This window comes from Lutra lutra, chromosome 12 (genome assembly GCF_902655055.1).
Source record: "Lutra lutra chromosome 12, mLutLut1.2, whole genome shotgun sequence".
NCBI lineage: Eukaryota > Metazoa > Chordata > Mammalia > Carnivora > Mustelidae > Lutra > Lutra lutra.
In genome coordinates this window covers 37,024,062-37,049,579 of record NC_062289.1, presented here as the reverse complement: position 1 = coordinate 37,049,579, position 25,518 = coordinate 37,024,062, and the positions used below count along the sequence as shown (strand labels likewise).

Genomic DNA, 25,518 nt, shown 5'->3' with positions numbered 1-25,518 from the left:
GATGAGCAAGGGAAGGAGGAGCAGCCGGAGGAGCAGCCCGGGGGGGTGGGGAGGGGTGGGGGGGTGGGTTCCAGTCAGAGGTAACTGCAGGAACCCTAGCAGTTCCAGGAATTAGCCCCGCCCCTAGCACAGAGGAGGGGAGGAGAGTGGAGGAGGTCTGAAAGGAGTGGTCTGGAGGGGCTTTGAAGGAGCTCCGCGGACTTTGATGTTCACTCTAGAAAGCGTGGGCAGTTGGTGTGGATAGCACGTGAGGAGGAGGAGGTAAGCCTGGCAAGGGAGCCTGAACTAAAGGCAGAGAAGCAGATGCAGCAGCGGGGAGAGCGGCGAGTGCCCTGGTGTCCCGAACACACACTCACTTCAGCCACTGCTCCATACCTTTGAGCTTCACCCTCCCTCTCCATCCACTGTACACCCCCCCCAAAAGAGGGTACAGGTGCAGATAGTAAACAAGCTAACCTATAGGTTCTGTCCTCGCTCCTGTTTTAGAGGTGAGGAAAGTGGGTCCCCGATAGGGTAGGTGGCTAACCTGCGGCCACGCAGTCAGGACGCGCCTGAGCTGGGGGGGCGGGGTCTCCAGAGCACCGGACCCCCTCAGTTCAGGACTGTCCTCTCGTGCTGCACTAAGATCCTGGGCAGCCAGCAGATCTTTAAATCTGGGGAATAGCTTCTAGGAGAGATGCCAGTGAGGGACCCTATCGCAATCTTGATCCATGATTTGCGAAGAGATCCACAAGTTTTGAACCTTTGCAAGAGCCGTAACTGTGGGATTGGTGCGGAGAGGGGACAGCATTTAGACTGTAGGTTGTGCTGATGGTGTGGAGCTAAAAACTAGCACTTTGAGAGGCAGTGAGGGTAAGTACTAAGTCTGGTTACCAGTTACTAGTACACTGGTTACTAGTGCATATGGAAGAGGATCATTGATAGCTTTGGTGTCCAGAGATCTAGTACGACCAGATGGCATGGTATGAGAAAAGAAACAAACCCTAAAACAAAGAAGGTCAAGACTACGATATGCCGTGCCTGTGGTCCTGCTCCCAAGAAATGCTTGTGCCCAATGCATGCATGTCTCGCCCCTCAGAGTTCTGTGTCCTTGTCTAGGGGCCGTGTTCTGAGGGAGGTGGTGATACTTCAGGACACACTCATGTGGAACCTGAAGAGAGGAGGAAAACTGGAGATTGATAAGTGAAATTAGAAGAGGACTTAGCCTTGAGAATGGGCTAAGGGGAGATGTGATGGCCCCCTTCACATACTTGGGGGAATTAGATGTGTTTCTGCAGAACAACAGGGGTGTGAACCCAGGACAGCAGTTAACTCAATTAAGTGGAGTTCATGGCTCTGTCTCATGCTTGGGGGAGAGGGCAGCCTTTGGAGTTTATTCTCCTTGATTCCTTGGAATGATCAGAACCACCTGTCAGGGAGCCTGCAGAAAAGGTTCTTACATTGGCCTGGTTGCCTATGAGCTGACTTCCAGCTCTAGTGTTCTTCCTGGGTCCCATCTCGATCTAGGGGATTGGTTTATCTATTTAAAAAGTTGTTTAGGGCACCTGAGTGACTTAGTCGTTAAGCATCTGCCTTTGGCTCAGGTCATGATCCCATGGTCTTGGGATCAAGTCCTGCATCGGGCTCCCTGCTCTTCGGGAAGCCTGCTTCTCCTTCTCCTAGTCCCCCTGCTCGTGTTCCCTCTCTCGCTGTGTCTCTCTGTCAAATAAATAAATAAAATCTTTAAAAAAATGAAATTGTTTAAGAATGGAGTTGTATTTCATGCATCATAAAATTCATCTATTTCAAATGTACAATTTAATGATTTAGGCAACTTTACCAAAGGTGCCACTATCACAATAAATCATTTAGAACATTTTCGTTCCCCCAATAAGATCTCTGATGCCTGTTTATAGTTCAGCCCTGTTGCCCCCTCAGTCTCAGGCAACCACTAATTCACAACTTTCAACCTCTTTCTATATCTTTGCTGGACATTGCCTATATAAATGGACTCATACACTAAGTGACCCCTTAGGATGTTTTTGTGGCTGACTCACGGCATAGCCCGTAGATTACTTTCTGTTATGAATACTTTCCCATTGTGTGGCTACACCCCATCTTGTCTCTCTGTTCATCAGCTGAAGGGTATTCATGTTGTTCCCAGAATTTGGCTTTACCAATAAGCCTGCCCGTGAACATTTCTGAGCAAGAATCTTTGTGTGGACATGTGTTTTCATTTCCCTAAAGTATAGAGATGTGGTATTGCTGGGTCACAGAGTAGTTGTAGGGTCACCTTTTTGAGAAACCGAAGGAGAGGGTTTGGGAGGAATAGGAGGGGAGAAACAGAGGTAGTGACTTGATGGCTTTGTCTCTGTAACCTGCCAGGTAATCCTCACAGCCAGAATATCAGCAGCAGGCTCACCCACGACACCGTGGAGCATGTGCGCTACAGGTGAGTGACAGGCAGTCCCAGGTGGGGGGACTTCTTTCCTACCCCCCACGGCATCCCACCAAGGTTCTGAGTGTTCCGTGTTGGTCTAAGGAAGATCACATTCGGCTAAATGGTCACGTGCAGAGTGATGACCGTTAGGGGCAGAGGACAGGAAGGTCAGAGTGAGTAGGTAGGCAGGGCAGCCCCGAAGCACAGGCAGGCGGCCTTGAGGTGTGCTCCGGTATTGTATGTGGCTCTAGGCTGAAGCCACAGTGCCTGGGGGCCAGAGGGACCACAAGGGACCCAGTTTCCTAAGCCTCATTTTCATTTTCATTTTTATTTTTTTAAAGATTTTTATTTATTTATTTGACAGACAGAGATCGCAAGCAGGCAGAGAGGCAGGCAGAGAGAGAGAGAGGAGGAAGCAGGATCCCCGCTGAGCAGAGAGCCCCATGCAGGGCTCAATCCGAGGACCCTGGGATCATGACCCGAGCCGAAGGCAGAGGCTTTAACCCACTGAGCCAGTCAGGTGCCCCCTAAGCCTTATTTTCAGAGAGAGGAAAAAAGGTTTTCTCTGGGCTTTCTTTTCACGTGTCATTAGGCATTATTCATCAACAACCGCCCCCCCCCCCCCCCCGCAAACTTTTTACTAGTATGTGCAGCTTGAAATAGCTCTTTGTATTTTTCCACATGTAATAGTTTTTAGTAAGTAGTTTCCAAGTGGTGCCTAAAGTTACTCGAATTGCTATAATTTCAAGTGATTTCTAATTGGCAAGGGAGGCTGGGCTGCCAATATTAAAGGCACCGTGAAGTCAGTTGGTGCGAGAGCCAGAGAGCAGACTGAGGAAAGAGTGTTTTCTTTTTCTTTTGTGTTTTAAAGATTTTATTTATTTATTTGACAGAGAAAGAGATCACAAGCAGGCAGAGAGGAAGGCAGAGACAGAGAGGAGGAAGCAGGCTCCCTGCTGAGCAGAGAGCCCGATGCGGGGCTTGATCCCAGGACCTTGAGATCATGACCTGAGCCGAAGGCAGAGGCTTAACCTACTGAGCCACCCAGGCGCCCCGAAAAAGTGTTTTCTAGGATTAAGGTTTTGTGGATTTTTATCTTTTTTTTTTTTTAAAGATTTATTTATTTGAGAAAGAGCACCGTGGGGAGGGGAAGAGGGAGAAAAGAATTCCAAGCAGATTCCCTGCTGAGTGCAGAGCACGGATGCTGTGCCCACTCTGGGCTGGATCTCATGATCTTGAGATGGTGACCTGAGCTGAAACCAAGAGTTCAATGGAGTGACTGCGCCACCCAGGCGCCCCTTGGACTTTTATCTTCTCTGTGGAGGGTGGGGACGTGGGTGGTGGAGCTGCTTTTGCCAGTTGGACCCTGTTTGTCATCTCCTCGTGCAGCTGGCTCTGCCCCCGCCCTCACTTTGCCATCGTGGCATAGCCGACCTGGGTTTTTCCCTAAAAATGAAGGCAGAGAGAGGTTCTGTGTGGTAGAGATACAGCTGCTCTGACCATGTGACACCATGAGACCCCAGAGCTGGCATAACACTCTGCTTCTTCCAGGATTCTGGCGCACTTCCACACCTCCCCAGAGGACTACAGCGTCATTTTCACGGCAGGGAGCACAGCTGCTCTTAAACTGGTGGCAGAGGCCTTCCCGTGGGTGTCCCCCAGCCCGGAGAGCCCTGGAAGCCGGTTCTGTTACCTCACGGACAGCCACACCTCCGTGGTGGGCATGAGGAAGGTCACCATGGCCATGAACGTCACCTCTGTCCCGGTCAGGCCAGAGGACATGTGGTCAGCGGAGACTTGGGGCATGGATGCCGGTGACCCCGACAGCCAGCTTCCACATCTCTTTTGTTACCCCGCGCAGAGTAATTTTTCTGGAACCAGATACCCGCTGTCCTGGATAGGAGAGGTCAAGGCTGGGCGGAGGTGCCCGGTGAGCGTGCCCGGGAAGTGGTTCGTGCTGCTCGATGCGGCCTCCTACGTGAGCACCTCCCCTTTGGACCTGTCGGTTCACCAGGCCGACTTTGTCCCCCTCTCCTTCTATAAGATCTTTGGATTCCCCACCGGCCTGGGCGCTCTGCTGGTGAATAATCGTGTGGCTCCTCTGCTGAGGAAAACCTACTTTGGAGGGGGCACGGCCTCTGCATACCTCGCAGGGGAAGACTTCTACATCCCACGGCGCTCAGTGGCTGAAAGGTAACCTCACCTTGGGGGTGGCTGGTAGCAGTTCAACAAGGCGAGGGGCAGGCCTGTGTCGCCTATAGGATTGTGCAAGGGACCAAACTGGGCAACTGGGGTCAGAGATCTGGGTGGGGGCGGGATTACAGGGATGGAAGCTGGCGGCAGGGCTCAGATCTGGGAGGCGGAGGTTGGCTGGAGCGTGCCCCAGGCCCCCATTTGTGGGCTTCTCCACAGCTACGAGAGGACAAGGACTGCGAGGGGGGAGGTGATGGGCTCTTGAGAGAGGAAAGGTGGTGTGGGGAGCCATGGCCCGGGTGTTGATGGCTGGGACCCATCAGGTTGAAGGCGTAAGAGGGTGAAAATGACAGCTGACCCAGGGTTCTACTGGGGCCAACAGTGGAGAATACTATGGGATAGGGACAGGGAGCTAGTCCCCCTGCAGGTGCCTCAGAAGGCGGGGGTCCTGGATGGGAGGGTGGGTCACACCCCCACAGACCCAGGGGCAGACTCAGGGTTCTGCAGGCAGGGCCGTGTCCGCTGCAGTAGAGTCACTGGTCAAGTGTGTAGGCCCCAGAACTGGATTGCTGGCAGGGGAGTCCTGGCTTTACCACACGCCAGCTGTGGGGACATGGGCATGTGACTTGATTCCTGAACCTCATGTTTTTCTTTCTTTTCAAGAAACAATCTTTTTTTTAAATGATTTTATTTATTTATTAGAGAGAGAGAGAGTTAGAGAGCACAAGTAGGGGGAATGGCAGAGGGAGAGGGAGAAGCAGACTTCCTGCTGAGCAGGGATCTCCACGTGGGGCTCTATCCCAGGACCCTGAGATCACGACCTGAGCCGAAGGCAGACGCTTAACTGGCTGAGCCACCCAGGTGCCTGTGGTGTCTCTTTTACTTAGGACTCCTCCGTAGCTGGGGGATTCTGAAACAGGAACAGTAATGTAAAACATTTTGTATCCAAGTGTGAGAATATAACAAGTAATATAACCAAGTGAGAAGAGAATGATAGGCACACATCATATAAATTAAAGGCATATCACAATGACAACTCAAACTTTATCAAGCCAATAGGAGCATCTGAAGGCCAGGAGAAGTGGGGCAGCTCAGATTGGGCCCTGTGTGGGTCGGCTGGGCAGGATCAGACCTCTTTCCTTCGATCGGGCGGATTGCTTCTCAGCAGGTGCTGCCCCAAGATTCCCACAAAGCTGAAAATATTTACTTCCCGCTAGAAGCCTCATTTTTTTCTTGTGAACTTAGGACTAGAACTCAAGAGATTTAATACTCAAAACCCAAATGTTTTTTGAACATGTACCCAGACCATGCTCTGAATCGTTTTATAACCCAAGGAGATACAACCTTTGATGGAAACAGCAAACTTCCTTTCCCCCAAGAGTCTATTAATTATTAATTAATAAATGATTATTATCAATCAGTAACCTAAGTCATTATAGGATAATAATGTTTAATTTACTGAAGATTATTTAGTGATTAATCAATTAGTAATTGATTTATTATCAACTAATTCATTTTTTTATTATTTATTATTTTTTTTAAAGATTTTATTTATTTATTTGACAGAGAGAGATCACAAGTAGGCAGAGAGGCAGGCAGAGAGAGAGGAAGGGAAGCAGGTTCTGTGCTGAGCAGAGAGCCCGATGCGGGGCTCAATCCCAGGACCCTGGGATCATGACCTGAGCTGAAGGCAGAGGCTTTAACCCACTGAGCCACCCAGGTGCCCCCCAATTAATTCATTATTAATTCACAATTGATTCATTATTAATTGTCAGTTCATATACTTGATTCATAATTATTAATTATTAATATATTGGTTTTATAAAGAAATTAACATTTCAGTAACAAATTTTTTTTTAAGATTTTATTTATTTATTTGACAGACAGAGATCACCAAGTAGGCAGAGAGGCAGAGAGAGAGAGAGAGGAGGAAGCAGTTTCCCTGCTAAGCAGAGAGCCCAATTCGGGGCTCGATCCCAGGACCCTGGGATCATGACCTGAGTGGAAGACAGAGGCTTTAATCCACTGGGCCACCCAGGCACCCCTGGTTACTCAGTAACAATATTTTGAGCAAATCTCATCTCTAGAATATTAAAATATGAAGCACAATATTTCCATTGAAAACTTTGACTTGCTTTGATAACTCACAGCCAGGCTCATAGAGGCTATGGTTTCCCACCATCTTTATGCCCGTGCTCTCTGAAACTTCCTGTCTCCAAGCTTCCCCCTTCTGTGGCAGCCTGAGGACTGACTCTGCTTGTCAGAGCCTGGGTCCCATCCTGTCCCTGCTCTCTGCTCAGAGCTGTTCAGACACATGGTATCTCCCCAAGGTAGACATCCTCTGACTTTATCTCCTACCACTCTCCACCTTGCCAGCCAATTCCCAGCTCATTCCCAGCTCATTTCCAGCTCCTGCACACCTGCTCCTGACTGCTCTGATGTTCTTACCATGCAGGAAGTGTGCCTGCCTCTGCCTGCTTGGGGTCTTTACTGCAACCTCTCCCTGGGACACCATTTCCCTCTGAAGCTGTGAACTCAGTTTCAAAAATGATACTTGGGTTCCATAGCATTTCGAATGATACTGTTTCCAAGATCATATGTGGTTCCATAGAGTTTGGGATCATTGACGCGTAGTTCTTGGATCACGCTTGACTGATGCCCTGTCAGTGGTGTTCTCCTGGGTCAAGGGCAGCATTTCAAGAGCCCAAAGCACTTGAGGTTTTGTCTAAGTATCCATGGGGGCTGGATAACATTTCTCAATGTGGTGACTGTCTTTTAGCTCCTTTTATTACCAGGGCTATCCTCTCCCAAGAAAGCTGCCAAGCGAGCTGGCCCCATAGGTCTCAGTGTGCAAAGCCCTCTGTCCTGACGGGGAGCGCGAGCGGTGGTTTATAAGGCAACAGAGAGAAGGTATTCAGAGATTATGGCTAAGCCTAAAATCAGAACCTTGTTACACACCACAAAACACTCATGGAGATGTTGGTCACAGCTTGACCTTGTTTCCCTCAACCCTGTTACAGGTTTGAAGATGGCACCATCTCGTTCCTTGACGTGATAGCACTAAAACATGGATTTGATGCCCTAGAACACCTCACAGGTCAGTGGAGCCTTTCATTTTCTCCCGGAATGGGAGAGAAAAGAGAGGGTCTGTGCGAGTGGCTGGCCCTTGGCAGTTGAATAGTTGAAGCTCATTCTCAAGAACTTCTGAATGACTTCTGAGGCAAGAGCAAGAGACCGAGCTGCCTTTTTTTTTTCCTTTTTTGCCAGTTAAAAGAACATTTTAACAAGTAAGAGATATTATAAATCAGGAGATGCGTACTTTCACAGCCGCAGAGAGGCCATCTTTGGTCCCTCGACTGGGAATGGTTATAGGTCCTGAGACCTTAATCAGCTGATCCCTTGCTGGGCCATCCCTCTTCTCCCATGGGGGAGCTATATGAAGAGCCCACTTTGCCCACGAGGAGCTCATACTCCGAGAGGTTAAATGCCTTCCCCAGGGTCAGGGAACTTGTGATTGAGAGAATAGGGATTTCAACCTAGGCCATAACAATGCTTAACCCTGGGGCATCTGAATGGCTCAGTTGGTTAAGCGTCTGCCTTCAGTTCAGGTCATGATCTCAGGGTCCTGGGATCCAGCCCCACATAGGGCTCTCTGCTCAGTGGGGAGCCTGCTTCTCCCTTTGCCTGCTGCTCCGCCTGCTTGTGCGTGCATGTGCTCTCTCTCTCTCTGTCAAATAAATAGATAAATCTTAAAAAAAAAAATTGCCTAACCCCAAGCCCCAACCACTGTCTCTACTGTGATGCATGTCTTCTTTCCTGGCAAGTGTTTGGGGAGTGTGGGCAGGTGGGGGACATTCACTGTAGGCTGACAAGCACACGGAGACCATGTCCCATTGTGTGGAGCTTGACACAAGGGCATACAGAACTAGGAGAGCCTCTGACTCAAGTGCCAGGCATCCACCATCCTGTTGTGCTCCTGGACACTCCTCCAGAGGCTGAGCTTCTAGAACTGGGTGGTACTGCTTGAACCCATCCGTATGGAAGTGGAGTTGTGGTGAACCAGGGATGTGGCTCAATGATTAGGTAGTCACAATAATGAGAGCCTTCAGGTTCTCAACCTGAGCCCAATACTGGAGGCAGATGAAATTCACGAGAGGGAGTGGGGTAGCCTTGATGGTAAGGCAGGAAGGTGACTGGACATCATCCAGGACAAAGAGGAGATAAGGAAGACAAGCTTTGAGCAATGAGCACTTTTCCAAGGAAAGATATTAACAGAGACCACAGGACAAGCTACAGGTCTGATAGGGGCAGGGGCAATAAAGCAAACCCTAATTATTCCTACTTGTTTGCTCCTTTGGAAAAAAATGTGATGAAATGCCTGTAACATAAAATGCACTGTTTTAGCCAATTTAAGTGTACATTTCAGTGGCATTAAATACATTGACATTGTTAAGCAGCCATCCAGCCCTGACACCATCTCTAGAACTTCTGCAACATCACATACTGAACTGTACCATTTGACAGTAACTCCCCTTTTCCCCTTCCCCCAGTCCCGGGAAATCTCGATTTTCCTCTCTGTCTCTGAATTTCCTATTCTAGGCACTTATATAAGACACAGTACTTGTCCTTTTGTGTCTGGCTTATTTTACATGTTTTCGAGCTTCATCCATGTTGTAACTTGTATCCTTAATTGATTTGGATGGTGTTAAAATGATTTAAATATTAAAAGAATCAGCAAAAAGAAACGATCCTTTTAAAGATAAAATTGTGACCTGACTGGCACAGTTGGTGGAGTGTGTGACTCTGGATCTCAAGGTTATGACTTTGAGCCCCACGTTGGGTATAGAGATTACTTAAAAAAAAATAAAAATAAAAATAAAAATAAACTAATAAAGATAAAATTGTACATCTTTGCCATCTGTAACCCAAGGGTCTAAATTAAAAAAAGAAAAAAGAAGGATGACAAGAATTCTTGTGGAAGTTTCCACAGAACAACAACAGTCAGGTGTTGGGCAGGTCCCCAGATCTACACATTAATCAATATGTCCAATCCCACACACTATCTACGGATATTTACAATCATTAATCTGAGCTCCAGCTTGGTGGTTAGAACGACCTTGTTTTTCTTAAAAATGAGTGAGTGAGGGGCGCCTGGGTGGCTCAGTCAGTTAAGCATCTGTCTTTGGCTCAGGTCATGATCCTTGGGTCACGGGATTGAGTCCTGCATGGGGCTCCCCACTCAGCAGGGAGTCTGCTTCTCCCTCTCCCTCTGCTTGTGCACTCTCTCTCTCTTTCAAATAAATAATTAATAAATAAATTAATAAAATGAGTGAATTACATGTGAAGTTCATGTTTCTAATGTTTCTCAATCGTTTTTGAGGTGGGATGGAGAATATAAAGCAACACACCTTCACCCTGGCTCAGTATACCTACATGGCCCTGTCTGCTCTCCGGTACCCCAGTGGAACCCCCGTGGTGCGGATTTACAGTGACTCTGAATTCAGCAGCCCGGAGGTGCAGGGTCCAGTCATCAATTTTAATGTGCTCGACCCCATTGGGAACATCATCGGTTATTCCCAGGTGGGTCTCCTCGTCACCTCCCACCATGGTTCACAGCAGGAGCTCCGTCCTCTGGCACTCTGCCTCCTTCCGGAGCCCTGCAGGTGCAGTGAGGGTCCCTGGGTGCTTGTGGCAGCTGGGTGAAGGACAGCCCGGCCGTGGGTGGAGGAGTTACGGCCCTTCCTTAGAGGCTCCACATGCTCATTTCTGTGCCGTTCTAACAGACATGGCTGTTTAGTTTACCAACCCTCCTTTTTTAGCCAGACATTGTCAACTTCAAGTGCGAGGAAAGAGGGGCAGAGTCTTTGATCGCAGTGGAAGGGGACAAACGACAGCTTGCCAGCGAGGGAAGACACCCTGAAAGAGTGTAGGCAGAAGAGCAGTGTAGACAGAATAGTACTTCTGAGGCCATTTCATGTCCACTCAGCACGGTGGCCCCAGTGACACTTCAGACCGGATCACAGCATCACGCAAAACGGGGGCCTTTCTCCACCATGTATTTGCATGTGGCTCAGAATTCGGAAGTCCTTCTTTACAACAAGTAGAAACGACGTCCTCACAAAAGCCCTATTTGTGCCGTAGTTCATGCATATTATGAGTTCAAAGGATTTAGTAGTTTGGTTATAAAGTAGTTTGTGCAAATGTACTCTCTGTATCTATTTCCCCTTGAAAACAGGACAAATAGTGGAGGTTGGGAAGTGCTTGGGTCCTTGCCATAGCTGGGTAAGTTGGTCAGTGCTCAGTCCATTAAATCTCTAGAGTCACATCAAGCACTCACACATGGTGGTAGATGGTCCCCAGGTGGGGTGTCACAGCCTGGCAGGGCTGGGGAGACCGAGGCCCTTCCCAGAGCATGAGTTCCTGAGCAGCTCTGTGAGGAGCAGGTTCAGTGGTCAGATAAGTTTGGAAGAAGGTGTTCATCTTGGGTGGGTTTACTGCACAGACCCCCACTCAGTAAGAACCCCCACTGGCAGCCCGATGGGATTTTTAAATGCTTTTGGAGGATGGTGGGAAATGCATCTGGAGGAAATGTTTTGCTTTCTAAAATACATTATTCTGTGTGGTTGGTAACCTAAGTCTCATTCTTGCATCTGAATAAGCTTGTGCTTGCCGTGCGGTGTGAAGGAAGACAGACAGGTGACCATGAACTATGCCGGGGCAGGCAGAGCAAGGAGGGAATGTTGCATTTGGCCAGAGAAGCCTCAAAGAGGAGAAAAGCCCTGGGTTGGGCACAGGGGGAGACAGCTGTGTAGGTGTCCCACTGATTTCACCAGGACTCCTATTCCCCGAGGTGGACCCGGGACAAGTTTCTCCCTCTGGGGCTTTGTAGAGGCAGCGTGTCCCATGGGTGACCAATGGATTCTACGGCGGAGGCTTGGCCAACTGTGCTGCTGACTTGGGAAGGTCCAGCCTGGTTTCTGCAGGCTCCTTCCCCATGTGGGAATCCCACAGGGATTTGGTGGCTTTCAGAAAGGTCAGATGGTTTTATGGCTGGGTTGGGCTCTCTTTTCAGGAGATTTCAAAAGAATCTGTGATTCTTTTCAGAGAATTCAGCTTTCCGTAAGGAGCTTTGGGGTTCTTGTTTTTGATATCCAGGCCTCCTAATTCCATTCTCCTTTGTGTGGAAGTCACTCTACTCAGTGGTTAAGAATGTGGGTTCCGATTCTGACTGCCTTTGGTTGGCTTTGTGAGCATGGGCAAGTTAGTGTCAACTCTCCAGGTGTCCATGAAGCGGGGATAACAAGGTGCCCTGTGGATAGTGTTGCTCTGAGAACTAAATGAGATATGCTGTAGAATGCCTGAGCACGGGGCCCAGTAGGAAGCAAGGGCTCAGTAAGCACTGAGTGTGAGGGCACCTGCGGCGGGGCGGGGTGAGGGGTTGCGGCTCCCATGCTGCACTGTGGTGGGCGGCTCTCTCGCCTTCCCTGGATGCCGTGCTCTTCCTGGCGCTGAAACCAAACCTTTCACCTGGCCGGGATCCCGCAGGGCTCAAGGTGAGAGGGTACCACCTCATGATGGGAGGTGAGGAGGAAAGATTAAGTGTGGCCAAAACAGCTTCTTCTAGGTGGGGGTCTCCTCTCTTCTTGAATCTTGGTGGGTTTGTGACTCGCTCATAACCAGGAGAAGGCCACAGAAGGGGATGCTGTGTGGCAGAAAAGGCAGTGCCACATCAGCATTATTCCTTGGGACGTCCACTTTTGGGCCCCAGGTTACCATGCAAGAAGGTCTACCCTGAGGCTGCCGTGCTCTGAGGAAGCCAGCCATGTGGAGAGGCCAAGCACAGGCCCTCTGGTGGCAGTCCTGTTGTGAGCCCTCCTGGCTGGGACACCAGACACACACCCGACGCATTAAGTGAGTCTCCAGATGACTCCAACTCCCAGACAGCATGTCACTCCCAGCCTTGGTGTCTTCCCAGCTGAGACTCGGGAAATCATGGAAAAGAGTCAGGCATCTCCTCCGCTTTTTCCAAATTTCCGACCTACTATAGCTGTGAGCACAAAAAAATGGTTATGATTTTGTTCCACCAAGTTTGGTGGCCTGCTTAGCAGCAGTGGTAACCGGGACTGTAAATGTGGGGTATGGGGGTTGGGGGGTGAGCACAGGAGATTTCCAATTCCAGTTGGCAGGGGTTGGGGTGCGGTGGGGAGGGAGCTTCCCTAGCAGCTGCCCTTTGAATGGAGGCCACCAGACTCTGGAGATGGAGTTGGCCTGACCCCGTGGTGTGGCCTGGTCTCCGCTCAGAGAGCCAGGGAACACCCAAATTTCATTAGCAGGTCCCCACGCCACTCAGCTATTTGCCCAAGGTAAAGGAGCAGAGTTGTTTTCCTGAGGCCCCTCAGTTCAACCCAGAGAATGGCTTCTTCTCACTCTGACAGTCCAGGGGAGAGAGCTCAGGTGAAGACGGCCATGGTCTCACCAGTGTGGGAGGCCCCATTGCTGTGCACAGCCCGGCAGGAGCGCGAGCCGTCGTGTGGTGAGCTGTGTCTGCGGAGGGGGCCCGTGGCTCCTGGCTGCCTCTATCCACCCTGCACTGTGGATTCCCAGGGACAGAAGCTTCAAAGATTTGCCCAGCTGGACAAGATGTGTTTGTTTTCCTGAATGCAGTTAAGCGACTGCCCTGAGTTTAGCCAGAGTTGTCTGGGCTAAGGACCCTCAAGGGGCTCCCAGACACGTGGGAGAATGGAACCCTTGACCCACAGCTGGGAAAATATCCTCCATGTGAGCCCTCCCTTTGAGCCCTGAGGGAATACTGATCGCTTCCCAGAGCCTTCAGGAGACAGGAAAGAGCCTTGAGACTTCTGGATTGAACAGCAGTTCTGTGATTCAACTCAAAGTAAGGGATGTTATGGAAAGCAAATGGATAAGACACAGTGTCAACACAGTCATGTTTGTAGCCCAGGCTGTGAACCCAGACAGGGCAGCTCTGAATGGTAGTTCTGTGGGGACTGCTCTGTGATCAGCCTTGGGGCAGAAGATGCCAAGGAGCCGTCCTGCATCCGGGCCACTCGGATTTTATTCTTGTGGATCTCCCTTGGAACATGTGGGCTCTTTGAAACAAACAAACCAACAAACACCAACTAGTTTATTATTTTTTTTAAATTGATATAATGTTGACATATAATATTGTATTAATTTCAGGTGTACAACATAATTATTATATATATATATATCTAATCCGAAATGATAACTGCTGTTTAAGTCCAGTTAACAACATCCATCACCATACACAGCTCATTTTTTTTTTTTTTAGAGATTTTATTTATTTGACAGACAGAGATCACGAGCAGGCAGAGAGGCAGGCAGAGAGACAGGGGGAAGCAGGCTCCTTGCTGAGCAGAGAGCCTGATGCGGGGCTTGATCCCAGGACCCTGGGATCATGACCTGAGCCGAAGGCAGAGGCTTAACCCACTGAGCCACCCAGGCGCCCCCACATAGCTCATTTTTTTGGTGTGATGACAAATTTTAAGATTTAGCAACTTTCAAATACATGTAACACAGCATCAATAACTAGAGTTACCATTCTCTACATTACATCCCTGAGACTTATATATCTTATAACTAGAAGTTTGTACCTTTTGACCACCTTTACCCATTTTGCCCTCCATCGCTGACAGCCACCAGTCTGTTTTCTCTATCTGGGAATTTGATTTTTTTTTTATGGTTCCACATATAAATGATATGATATAGTATTTATCTTTCTGTGTCTAGCTTACTTCACTTAAAATCATGTCCTTGAGGTCCATCCATGTTGTCACAAATGACAGGATTTTCTTGTGTTTTTTTATGACTGAAATACACACACACACACACACACACACACACACACACAAAGTTTCTTTATCCATTCATCCTTTGATAGATACTTACATTGTTTCCATGTCTTGGCTACTGTAAGTAACACTGTGGTGAAGTGGGGGGAGCATATCATTTCAAGATAGTATTTTCACTTTCTTCAGATTAATACTCAGAAGTGGGATTGCTGGATCACATGGTAGTTATTTTTAATTTTTTGAGGACCCTTCATTCTGTTCTCCATAGTGGCTGCAACAATGTACATTCCCACCGAGAGTGCACAAGGGCTCCCTTTCTCTACAGTGTTTGCAAAACTTGTTATTTCTTGTTTTCTCATTAATAGCCATTATAGTAAGTGTAAGGTGATATCTCATTGATTTGATTTGCATTTCCCTGATGATGAGTGGTGTTGAACGTCTTTTCATGTACCTCTTGGCCATTTGTATGTCTGCTTTGCAAAAATGTCTTTTCAAATCTTCTGTCCATTTTTAATAGTGTTGTTTGTTGAAATGTGAGCTCCTAATTTGGAATTTGGCCTGAATTTGACATTCTCAGTTTTCTCAGGCATACATTATAATCCATCTGGATAAACTTTAGTTATCAGTGACATTTTATCAAATGTGTTTAGTAAATCCATGATAGATCAGGGCACTTGGGAGTGAAATTCCAAGCTCAGATTTTCACTTTATTGTTGGGAAAGGGAGGTCCACATTTTGATCTGAAACTCTGTCCCAGGCCATCTGAGTAAAACTGGACGTTCTTCACACTGGTCTCATGTCATATTGAACCCGCAGGTGGATAAAATGGCCAGTCTTTACAACATCCACCTGCGAACTGGCTGCTTCTGCAACACTGGGGCCTGCCAGAGGCACCTGGGGATAAGCGACGAGATGGTCAAGAAGCATCTTCAGGTTGGTAATGCTGGTCATCTCCAATGGTGGCCTCTCCAACCACCCTGGAGGCTGGTCTCGTGCCTGGGGTCAGAGATCCCAATCAACCATGAACTGGATTTTACTTAAAGAGAGAGAGGAAGAGCCGGCACAGAAACAAATGCAGTTTTAGTTAGAATATTTGATCCTACAGAACATTGTGACCCCAACTCTTTGGGTGACTGACCTGGGTTCAGCACTGGGGCAGGTGGTTGGCCTGAGCAGCAACCAATCCTGGGCAGCCCCGCTTGGAGAGTTTCAGGGACTTCTTGCCTTCCTTTCCCCTCCTCCCAGCAGGAGCACCCAGCCTGCTTTTGGCTTTTGTAGTGGCCTAGGCTGGCCATTTATATGTCTTTTTTGAAAAATGTCTATTCAAACCGTCTGTCCATTTTTAATAGTATTCTTTGTTGAAATGTGAGCATCTTCACATTTCACAAGACAAGAGCATCGCTGTCTTGCTTTCTTGTCAAAGGGATGAAGCCCTCCCTTTGGTTCCGAGAGAGGCTCAAGGGAGTGACCAGCAGGTGTTTCTCTTTTGTCAGTCCTGGGGAGACCAAGAAGCTGACCCATCATGCTTCCGAAACTTTGGTCTGTCTTGCTGGGTCCATGGGAATGTCATGGTGTGTGGCTCTGGGTAAATGCCTTCCATGCAGTATTTCTTTTAACCTTTTTAACAATCCATTGAGATCGGTATTGACCTCAGTTTGCACCTGAGCAAAGCGAGATTCACAAAGGAGTCCTCGTGCTTAGCGGAGCAGGGCTCAGACACACAGCGTGTGTTACTCTTACTGTTTCTTCTCCTGGGTTAAGTTTCTTCTCCAAAATGATTTCAGATTTATCCATGTGGAATGAGTCACCCTGGCTGACTTATTTCCTTTTTATTCTAGGCTGGTCATGTCTGTGGAGATGATGTGGACATCATAGATGGGCAGCCTACAGGGTCTGTGAGGATTTCCTTTGGGTACATGTCTACACTTGAGGATGCCCAGGCCTTTCTCAGGTTCATCATAGCAATGCAACTGCACCAGTCTGATGGCCAGCCTCTCCCTCAGACCACCCCTGGGGAGGCTGGAGCTGTGTCAGAGAGCGAGGCTCTGGATGCCAGGCTGATCACTGTGGACACATGTAGTTCCTCACCTCAGGAAGATGTCCGCACAGCCTCTGGGGTTGGCGACGACTCGCCTAGCACTGTGGATGCAGGGGGTTCGCACCCACATCTGTCAACGGCCACCGGAACCCAGGAGACCGCTCCAGAGAAAGCAGCAGGAGTCCTGCATGGGGGCCTTGGGCCACATGTCATCACCAATCTTTACCTCTACCCGATCAAATCCTGTGCTGCATTTGAGGTAAGGGTTTTCAGGGCAGCCCAGTGACCACTTTTTGTTTTTATTGTTGTTTACTTTATACTTTTTTTTTTTATTAAGTGAAGAAAAAAGTACAGGAAATAAAGCAAGGCATGCAGAAGATCAAAATCATATTCAGAGTGCTGTGGCATGGGAGGGGTCATTCTCATTCCACCCTTCCTGGTTGGGGCTGACTTTTGAACACGGCTAGGCTTAGAGGTACGCCCGAGACGATCCTGTTTCTGAATGGCGAACACCTAGTTACTCTTAATAATTATGGATATAATTTTCAGTGAATAGGTGTGCTGGTTCCTTGCTGAAGTATTTTACATGCTTTGTCTTGTTCTGTCTTTAAGACAAGATGAGGTGCATGGAATATCATCCCCATTTTATAGATATGGAGCCTGAGAGCTATTGAGGTTAAACAGTCTGTCCAGTCATCAATGATAGAGGAAAGATTTGAATCCGGGTCTGCTGACTCCTTGGGTCAATGCTTTTATGTGACTTGTTCTGCTGAGCCCTCCCTATTGGTATGAACTATGTTATGTCTTGAGATGGTCTGGTGTGGTGGTTACATGAGCTGGGCAGTTGGGTTGCCCACCTTGGCTGGTCAGCCAGCCCCGACAGCCCCGTGGTGGCCAAAGTGTGGCTGTCTTCCTATGGACTGTGTGTATCCCAAGTCCCAGGTAAAGGTCCCAGACTCCTGAGCCTCTGGAATTACAGGATCTTCGGTTCCTGATCAGACATACCATGGTCAGGGCTGTTTGTGACCTGCTTTTCATGGTTGTCCCATGGGAACCTGTCCTCCAGGCTGAGACCATAACAAGCAAGTTCACTTTCATTTCCTAAAGGAGGAGGGTGAGGAGTCCATATTTCCCGTGTGTGTCAGACTTGTATTTTCACAGACTGCTCATGTTCCATAGGATAGTCACACAGCACAGATACCTGGGTAGGAAGTAGTGTCCCATTTTACAGACAAGGACACTGAGACTCAGTAAGGTTTGCTAAAGCCCTTCTGTCCATTTGCTCATTCAAAAACTGCACACCAAGGACCTGCTAGCTGCCAGGCCTGGGGCCAGCACCTGGTATACATTGATGAGCAAAATGGAACAGGTTCCTTCCCTCAGAGACTGCAGTATCTCAGAAGGGACAGACACAAGACCAAGCACCACCAGAGTGAATAGAATCACACTGGTGATAAGGGACCATGAAGGCATGAAGGAGGTGCACCAGATACAGCTCTGGCAGACGGATGTCTTAGTCCTTTCAGGCTGCTATAGCAAAGTGCCACCAACTGTGTGGCTTATAAACAACAGAAGTTTATCTCTCATGGTTCTGGAGGCTGCAAGTCCAACATCAAGACGCTGGCAGATTTGATGTCCAGCGAGGGCTCACTTCCTGGTTCACAGAGGGCATTCTTCTTCTCCTTCTTCTCCTTCTCCTCCTCCTCCTCCTCCTCCTTCTTCTTCTTCCTTCTTCTTCTTTCTTCTTCCTTCTTCTTCCTTCTCCTTCCTTCTCCTCCTCCTCCTCCTTCTTTCTTCTTCCTTCTTCTTCTTCCTCTTCCTCTTGCTCTTCCTCTTCTTCTTCCTCTTCTTTTTCTTCTTCCTTTTTTAAAGATTTTATTTATGTATTTGACAGAGAGAGAGAGATCACAAGTAGGCAGAGAGGCAGGCAGAGAGAGGGGGCAAAGCAGGTTCCCTGCTGAGCAGAAAGCCCGATGTGGGGCTCCAACCAAGGACCCTGAGATCATGACCTGAGTCAAAGGCAGAGGCTTAACCCACTGAGCCACCCAGGTGCCCCCAGATGGTATTTTCTCACTGTGTCCTCACATGGCAAAGGGGCGAGGGAGCTCTCCGGGGCTTCTTTTATATGATCTTTCATCACATTAATGACAGCTCCACTCTCATGACCTAGTCACCTGCAAACGGACTCCTAACCCCCAGTGTGAGGGTATTATCTGAGCTTCCTTTAGGATTTCTGCATTTGGGGCAGGAATTCCTTAAGAGTGATACTGTGCTTTCTCAGTGCATCTCAGAAGGAGACACACTCTGTTCATTTGTGTCAATGCTGGTGAAATTAACTTCATCATTTGCTTAAGATGGGGTCTGCCAGGTTTCTCTACTGTAAAATTCATTAATAAGTAATTAATCAGTATTTTGTGGGGAGATACTTGAGGATATGTAAATATCCTGTTCCCTATCAGATTTTATTCACCAGATTTACATCTATTGATGACTTTTGCCTAAATCAGTGATTGGTATGATGATTGCAAAATGGTAATTTAAGAAATTCCATCGTTCTTTTTTTATTTATTAGCTGGTATTCTATTGTAGAACTTTCCTTCTTCCATGTTTATTTAGTCATTAATTATTCTCTCTTTTTGTATCTGCATGGACCCATGGATTCTGATTTTCCTCAAAAGGTTACAACCCATCATCATCAGTATTTATTTTGATGCCTATATTGCCGCAGACTTGGCCACGGGGAGCTCCGTCAGGTCAGCTCCTGTGTCCTTTCGATATGTCCCTATTATTCCTTGAACATTTCCTTATTCTCTGATGCAATAATGTGTTCTAGGCTCATTCTGTATGTCCCCTGCCTGAGAAATGGAACAGGTCATTTTATCAAAGGCACTTCACATCTTACATCAGGGAATGATATTGAGAAACTGATACTTGGTCACCACGTCTGATCCTTGTTCTTTCTCCTATGCCCTCTGCATGTACAGAGCTTAGAAATGTTTGCTGCTGTGACAGATTAGCATAAAGTTTTAATAGGACTCATCTGATTAGATTGGGCCCACCTGGGTCATTCAGGAAGCTCTCTCCATTGTAAGGTCCTCAACTTTAATTGCGCCTACAAGTCCCTTTGGCTTAATCCCAGAGATTAGGATGTGGACATGTTTAGGATGACCATTATTCTGTCCACCACTATATATGTATGTGTTAAGACTTTTGGGATACTCAGCATACATGTGTGCATACACACATCTGTATTTCCTTTTTTTTTTTTTAAAGAGTTTTATTTATTTAGGGCATTTAAGTGGCTCAGTTGGTGAAACCACTACCTTCGACTTGGTCATGATCCCCGACTCCTGGTATCGATTCCCGCATTGGGCTCCCAGCTCCACGGGGACTCTGCTTCTCTCTCTGACCTTCTCCCTTCTCATGCTCTCTCTCTCAAATAAATAAATAAAATCTTTGAAAAAAAGATTTTTATTTATTTATTTGACAGAGAGAGAGAGAGAGCACAAGCAGAGGGAGCAACAGGGAGAGGGAAAGGGGGAAGCAGACTCCCCACTGAGCAGGGAGCCCAATGTGGGACTTGATCCCAGGACCCTAGGATCATGACCTGAACTGAAGACAGCCACTTAACTGACTGAGCCACCCAGTCATACATCTGTCTGTATCTCTCTATCAATCAATCTATCTATCATCTATTGATCTATCATCTCTCTCTGTCAGCTAGCCATACTCCTGATTTCCCACGAACACCTCCACCTTCAATCCGATACCACATGCGGGGGTTTGGTTACAGAAGGAGGAGTTGAGCACATGAGTATCCCCACTGTAGCAGCTGAAGGCTCAGCCCCACACATGTCAGTTCCCGCCTCCCTCAGGAAGAAGAAAGGAGGAAAGGGGAAGGCAGCACATCAAATTTTTAGAGGACAAAGTAAAAGATAGAAAATTATAGACCTATTTCAACCAGTAGGCGAAGAACAGTGAAGAGTCTGAGGTTTGCTCTCCTTTTACGCTAACTTTTACACTAACCAGCTAGCCTGCCCCAGTGTTCTCGATGCTGGCAAAAACCACGAGACTCCTGGGTCTGAGACAAAGGACTTTATTACTCACAGAATAACAGGCAGCATGAGCTTCATGTTTGTGTTGCTTCCCTGTGCCCCGCCCATCCCAAGAGCAGTTACAGAGGGGCCCAGGTGGATGGTGTGCCCTTGGCTCAGCAGCCCCTCCCCCAGGGAACCATACTCCTCATGGGCTGCGAGCAGACATGCCTAGCTGTTGCTCGGGAGGAAGACGTCATACTACTGCACTGTGAACACACCTGCTCTCCTGCCCGAGGCTTGTACTCACTGTATTTACTTGTATTCGCTACACAAACATACTCAGAAAGGGAGTCTGGAACAAAGGGCAGTTAGTGCTTCTGCTCCTTACAACAGAGATGCAGAAACAAGAGACATGAAGATCATCTCCCAATAATACATTGTCTTCTAAAAAGTTATTTGTAATTCAAAACACGTTTTCCTATAGAGATAAGGATGGTGGTTTCTGGGCTTTCCTCTAGAAATAATAATGATTAACAATAAACAAACAAACAAACAAATAAGAAATAATGATGGTGGTTTCCGGGCTTACCCGAAAAGGCTTATATAGACCATTATAGTGCAGAGATTGAGTGTTGGACCAACAGAAGCAGCTATAGTCTGTAGGAGACTATTTGATAACGTGAGAAAAATTAAAGAGAGAGGTAAAAGGATTAACACCTATGGATCATCTGATATATCTTAGTTGCTTTACATTTTATATTTCATTTTTGCTTTGAGCCAATACTATGAGAAAATCCTACATGTGACAAAGCCAAGACTCAGGAAGTTGTTCAAAGCTAGTAACAGTTGAGGTGGGATTTAACCCAGGTCTGTCAGTCTGCAGAGTACCCCCACCTCTCAACACACATTTCCACTGCCTGAATACAGGGCTCACCCCGCTTAAGGTGAAACTTACCCTGACATTCGTCCTCCTTGAGTTCTGTGCCCTCCCCCTGCACCCTGAAGCTCCTCTCCTTCATGTTCCATGGTGCCCCAGTCTTCCCTGAAGTCTCTCACTGGAAGACCCACCCCAAAATGCCCCTTGATTAAAAATTGCAAATCTTTCTTCATTACCTGCTGTTGAAATTTTCATATTCTTTTGGGTAGCTGAATTGAGTGCTCAGAGGAAAACAGTTGGATGAAATTGATTCGCAGGTCAAGAATGATTGTCTCTTGGTTGGGTGATGGACATTGGGGAGGGTATGTGCTATGGTGAGTGCTGTGAAGTGTGTAAGCCTGACGATTCACAGACCTGTACCCCTGGAGCGAATAATACATTATATGTTAATTAAAAAAAAAGAATGATTGTCTCTTAACTACTTCAAAAGCATGTTTTTCACCTTTGCCTGTTCTTTTCTTCCCTGGAGACCTGGTTCCAGAAGAGCCCTCTCTGATGGGGCTACTGGCCATGCGCTGTGGCATGCAGCGCTGTTAGCAACTAAGCTGTGGACAAAACTCCTGTGAAGACCTGGCCGTACTTCACTGAAATGTCATTAGCTTTTCCCTAATGCCCTTTTTCTGTTGCAGGATCTCATCCCAGATGTCGTATTATATTTAGCGGTCATGTCTCCTTAAGCTTCTGTGGGCTGTACCGGTTTCTCAGACTTTCCTTGTTCTTGATGACCTTGACAGTTTTGAGGAGTACTGGTCAGGTATTTTTTAGCATGTCCCTCAATTTGGGTTTGTCTGATGTCTTTCTCATGATTAGACTGGGCCTACAGGTTTTTTTGGGGAGGAGAACCACAGAGGCAAAGTGCTAATCTCATCGTATCAAATATCACATATCATATCATATCATATCATAGTACATACTATCAACATGACTTATCACTGTTGATAATAATTAACCCTGATCATCTGGTTGAGAGAGTATTTACCAGGTTTGTTCACTCTAAAGTTTCTGCTCCATCTCCTTTCCATACTGAAGTCTTTGGAAGCAAGTCAGTCAGCATTGCCTATGTGTAAGGGGTAGGGAATTACCTTCCTCCTCTTTGAGGAGGGCAGCATCTACATCAATTATTTGAGGTTCTTCCGTATGGGAGATTTAACTTTTCTTATTTATTTATTTATTATTTATTCAATCATGTATTTATTTCAGTATTGACTCCTGAATATGTATTTTGTATGTTGGGTTATAATACAGTACTATATCATTATTCTTGTTTTTGCTCAAATTGTTCCAGTTCTGGCCAGCAGGCATGCTTTCAGCTGACTCCTGCATCCCTTTGACATATTCCCATCATTTTGTTTTTTTGAGTATTTCCTTACTTTTCTACCACCACCAGATGCTCCTGACCTAGCCCTAGAATCAAGCATTTCTCCAGTTTTTTTGTTTTTTGTTTTTTTAATTGAAGAATGGGATGGAATGCAAGAGCTATCTGGGCAGTGGGTGTAATTTATATTTTAATTTTGTAGAAATATGAAGAATTCAGGAAAACTCATGCACTTAAAGTGGATCAGCTCAGTGACCATGCCAGTATAGTCATAGTGTGTACGAGACATATGTCTATAGTATGAGGGTGCGCCTGTACAGCATTCACCACTGTGGGAGGATAGAAAGTGAGAGTGATGGAAGTCTGTGGGGAGGAGAGCTTCGAGATGGGGTGGAGTGAAGACTTACTTTCCATGAACATTCTTGTTTTCTCTGAATGTTGCTCCTTGCATGCACAGTACCCATTTAAAAGACAGGCTGAAGAAGAGAAGGGTAGGAAGTGGATCTGGAGGTTAATGGAAGGTATCCAGCTCTCACAATGTCTCCTTTGCATTGTCTTCTTTGCTTTCCTTTCCTTTCTTCCTTCATTTCCTCCTTCAAGAGTATGAGCTGAATTCCTGAAGTCCATCTGTACTTGCGTAACAACTGTGTAATAATGTGAAGACCATTTTTGAGGAGCCCTGCCCTAAAATACACTTACTTTTTCCTTTAGGTGACCAAGTGGCCTCTAGGAAATCAAGGGCTGCTGTATGACCGGAGCTGGATGGTTGTAAACCACAATGGCGTGTGCCTGAGTCAGAAGCAGGAGCCCCGGCTCTGCCTGATCCAGCCCTTCATTGACCTGCAGCAAAAGGTCATGGTCGTCAAAGCCAAAGGTGTGAAAACTGCGTTCATTTCCCCAAATCGACTCTCAAGAAGCTTTTTTACTCCTATGAAAGTAAAATAATAGGTTTTTCTCTATCGGATATTGAAATAATCCTGAAGGGAGTGAAATTTTGTCTAAGAAACAACACAAAGATCTTGGTCCTTGTGTTTTGAGAGATCTTTGGAGAGAGGTAAAGATCTGACAGTTCACTTAGAAAATAAAGGAATATAAAATTTGAAATTATATGTCTTTTCACTCACATTCCCTTTATTTCAGTCAGTTGTCATAATACATACTCAAGCTTTAATTCTTCCTTGTTGAGTTTTTGTTATGAACTAACATATATAAAAGTATAGATCAGCTCTGTCCAATGGAACTTTATGTGATGATGGAAATGTTCAATATCTGTGTTGTCCCAGTTGGTAGCCACTGATTACATGTGGCTATGGAACACATGAAATGTGGCCGGTGGGACGTGTACAGGTCAGTAGTTTTTTGGTATAGTCACAAGATTGTGCAACCATCACCACAGTCAACTTTAGAACATTTTCATCACCATAAAAGAGAAACTTCATAGCCATTAGCAGTCACTCCCCATTGCCAGCCTCATCCCTGGCCCCTGGCAAACACTGATCGAATCTGTTTCTATGGATTTGCCTATTCTGGATGTTTCGTGTAAACGGAATCACATGGTATATGACTTGACTGGCTTCTTTCGCTTAGCACCATCTTTTCGAGGGTCGTCTATATTTTTGGAATAATATGCCATTGCATGGATACGCCATTTTGAAAAACCCATTTAGTAGTTGTTGGATATTTAGGTTGTTTCCACTTTTTGGCTATTAGAAGTCGTGCTGCTGTGAACATTTGTGTACAAGTTTTCATGTGGCCTTATGTTTTCCAGTCTCTTGGAGATGTACCTAGGAGTAGAATTGCTGCCTCATGTAGGAACTGTATGTTTAGCATTTCTGAGGTGGCTGCATCACCATTTTACATTCCCACCAGCAATACATGGTGGGTCTAATCTCTCCACATCCTCAACACCTTTTATTTTCTGTTGTTGATTTGCAATAGTCATTGTAGTGGGCGTGTAATGATAACTTTGCTGCTTTGACTCACATTTCCTTAATGACTAATGGTGTTGACTATCTTTTCTTGTGTTTGTTGGCCATCTGTATATCTTCTTCAGAAAAATATCTATTCAAATTCTTTGCTTATTTATTTTTGAATTATTGAGTTGTGAGTGTCTTTTCTGTATTCTGCATACAAGTCCCTTTTCAGATCTGTGATTTTCAAATATTTTCTTCCATTGTGTAGATTGTCTTTTATCCTCTTGGTGGCTTGATTTTACTTTTAATCTGTCTGCCTATATCACTATGAGTTGACTCATGCTTTTTTATCCATTTTGACAATCTCTATATTTTTATTGGTGGTCCTGTTGGGATTTTGATTGTAAAATCATGTATTTTGAGTCATATATTTGTAATCATATTTTGATTGTATCACCATATATTAATTTCAAAAGAATTTATATCATATAATATTGAGTCTTTTATTTATAATAGTGTCTCCATTTAAGACTTAAGTACTCAAAATTTTAACATTTTCCAGAAACTTTTACACTTGTTTTTGCTATGTAATAATGTTTTTGAAAGAATGCATTAATTTATTTTTGAGTGCATGAAAGAGAGAGGAGAGAGAGAGAAGAGGGAGAGGTAGAGATGGAATGTTAAGGAGGCTGTGCACTGGGTGTTAATGTGGGGCTCAGTTTCACAACTCTGAGACCATGATCTGAGCCTAAATCAAGAGTCAGATATTTAATAGACTGAGCCACCCAGGCATCCAGCTATGTAATAGTTTATTGGAATATTTTTAATACTATCTT

At 46.4% G+C, this 25,518-nt stretch overlaps 1 protein-coding gene across 3 annotated transcripts in view; it reads left to right on the top strand.

Moving 5' to 3' along the window:
• MOCOS (molybdenum cofactor sulfurase) overlaps positions 1-25,518 on the top strand; it is a 57,540-nt gene that overhangs the window by 8,521 nt on the left and 23,501 nt on the right. For all 3 annotated transcript variants that reach the window (XR_007121899.1, XM_047697418.1, XM_047697419.1), the window contains exons 3-9: positions 2,365-2,431; positions 3,971-4,612; positions 7,633-7,709; positions 9,993-10,192; positions 15,259-15,375; positions 16,281-16,739; positions 23,481-23,643. Coding sequence is in view for 2 of the 3 variants with exons in the window: in XM_047697418.1 (XP_047553374.1) it covers positions 2,365-2,431; positions 3,971-4,612; positions 7,633-7,709; positions 9,993-10,192; positions 15,259-15,375; positions 16,281-16,739; positions 23,481-23,643 (1,725 nt within the window). In the remaining variant the exon portion in view is untranslated. The remainder of the gene's footprint in view (positions 1-2,364; positions 2,432-3,970; positions 4,613-7,632; positions 7,710-9,992; positions 10,193-15,258; positions 15,376-16,280; positions 16,740-23,480; positions 23,644-25,518) is intronic.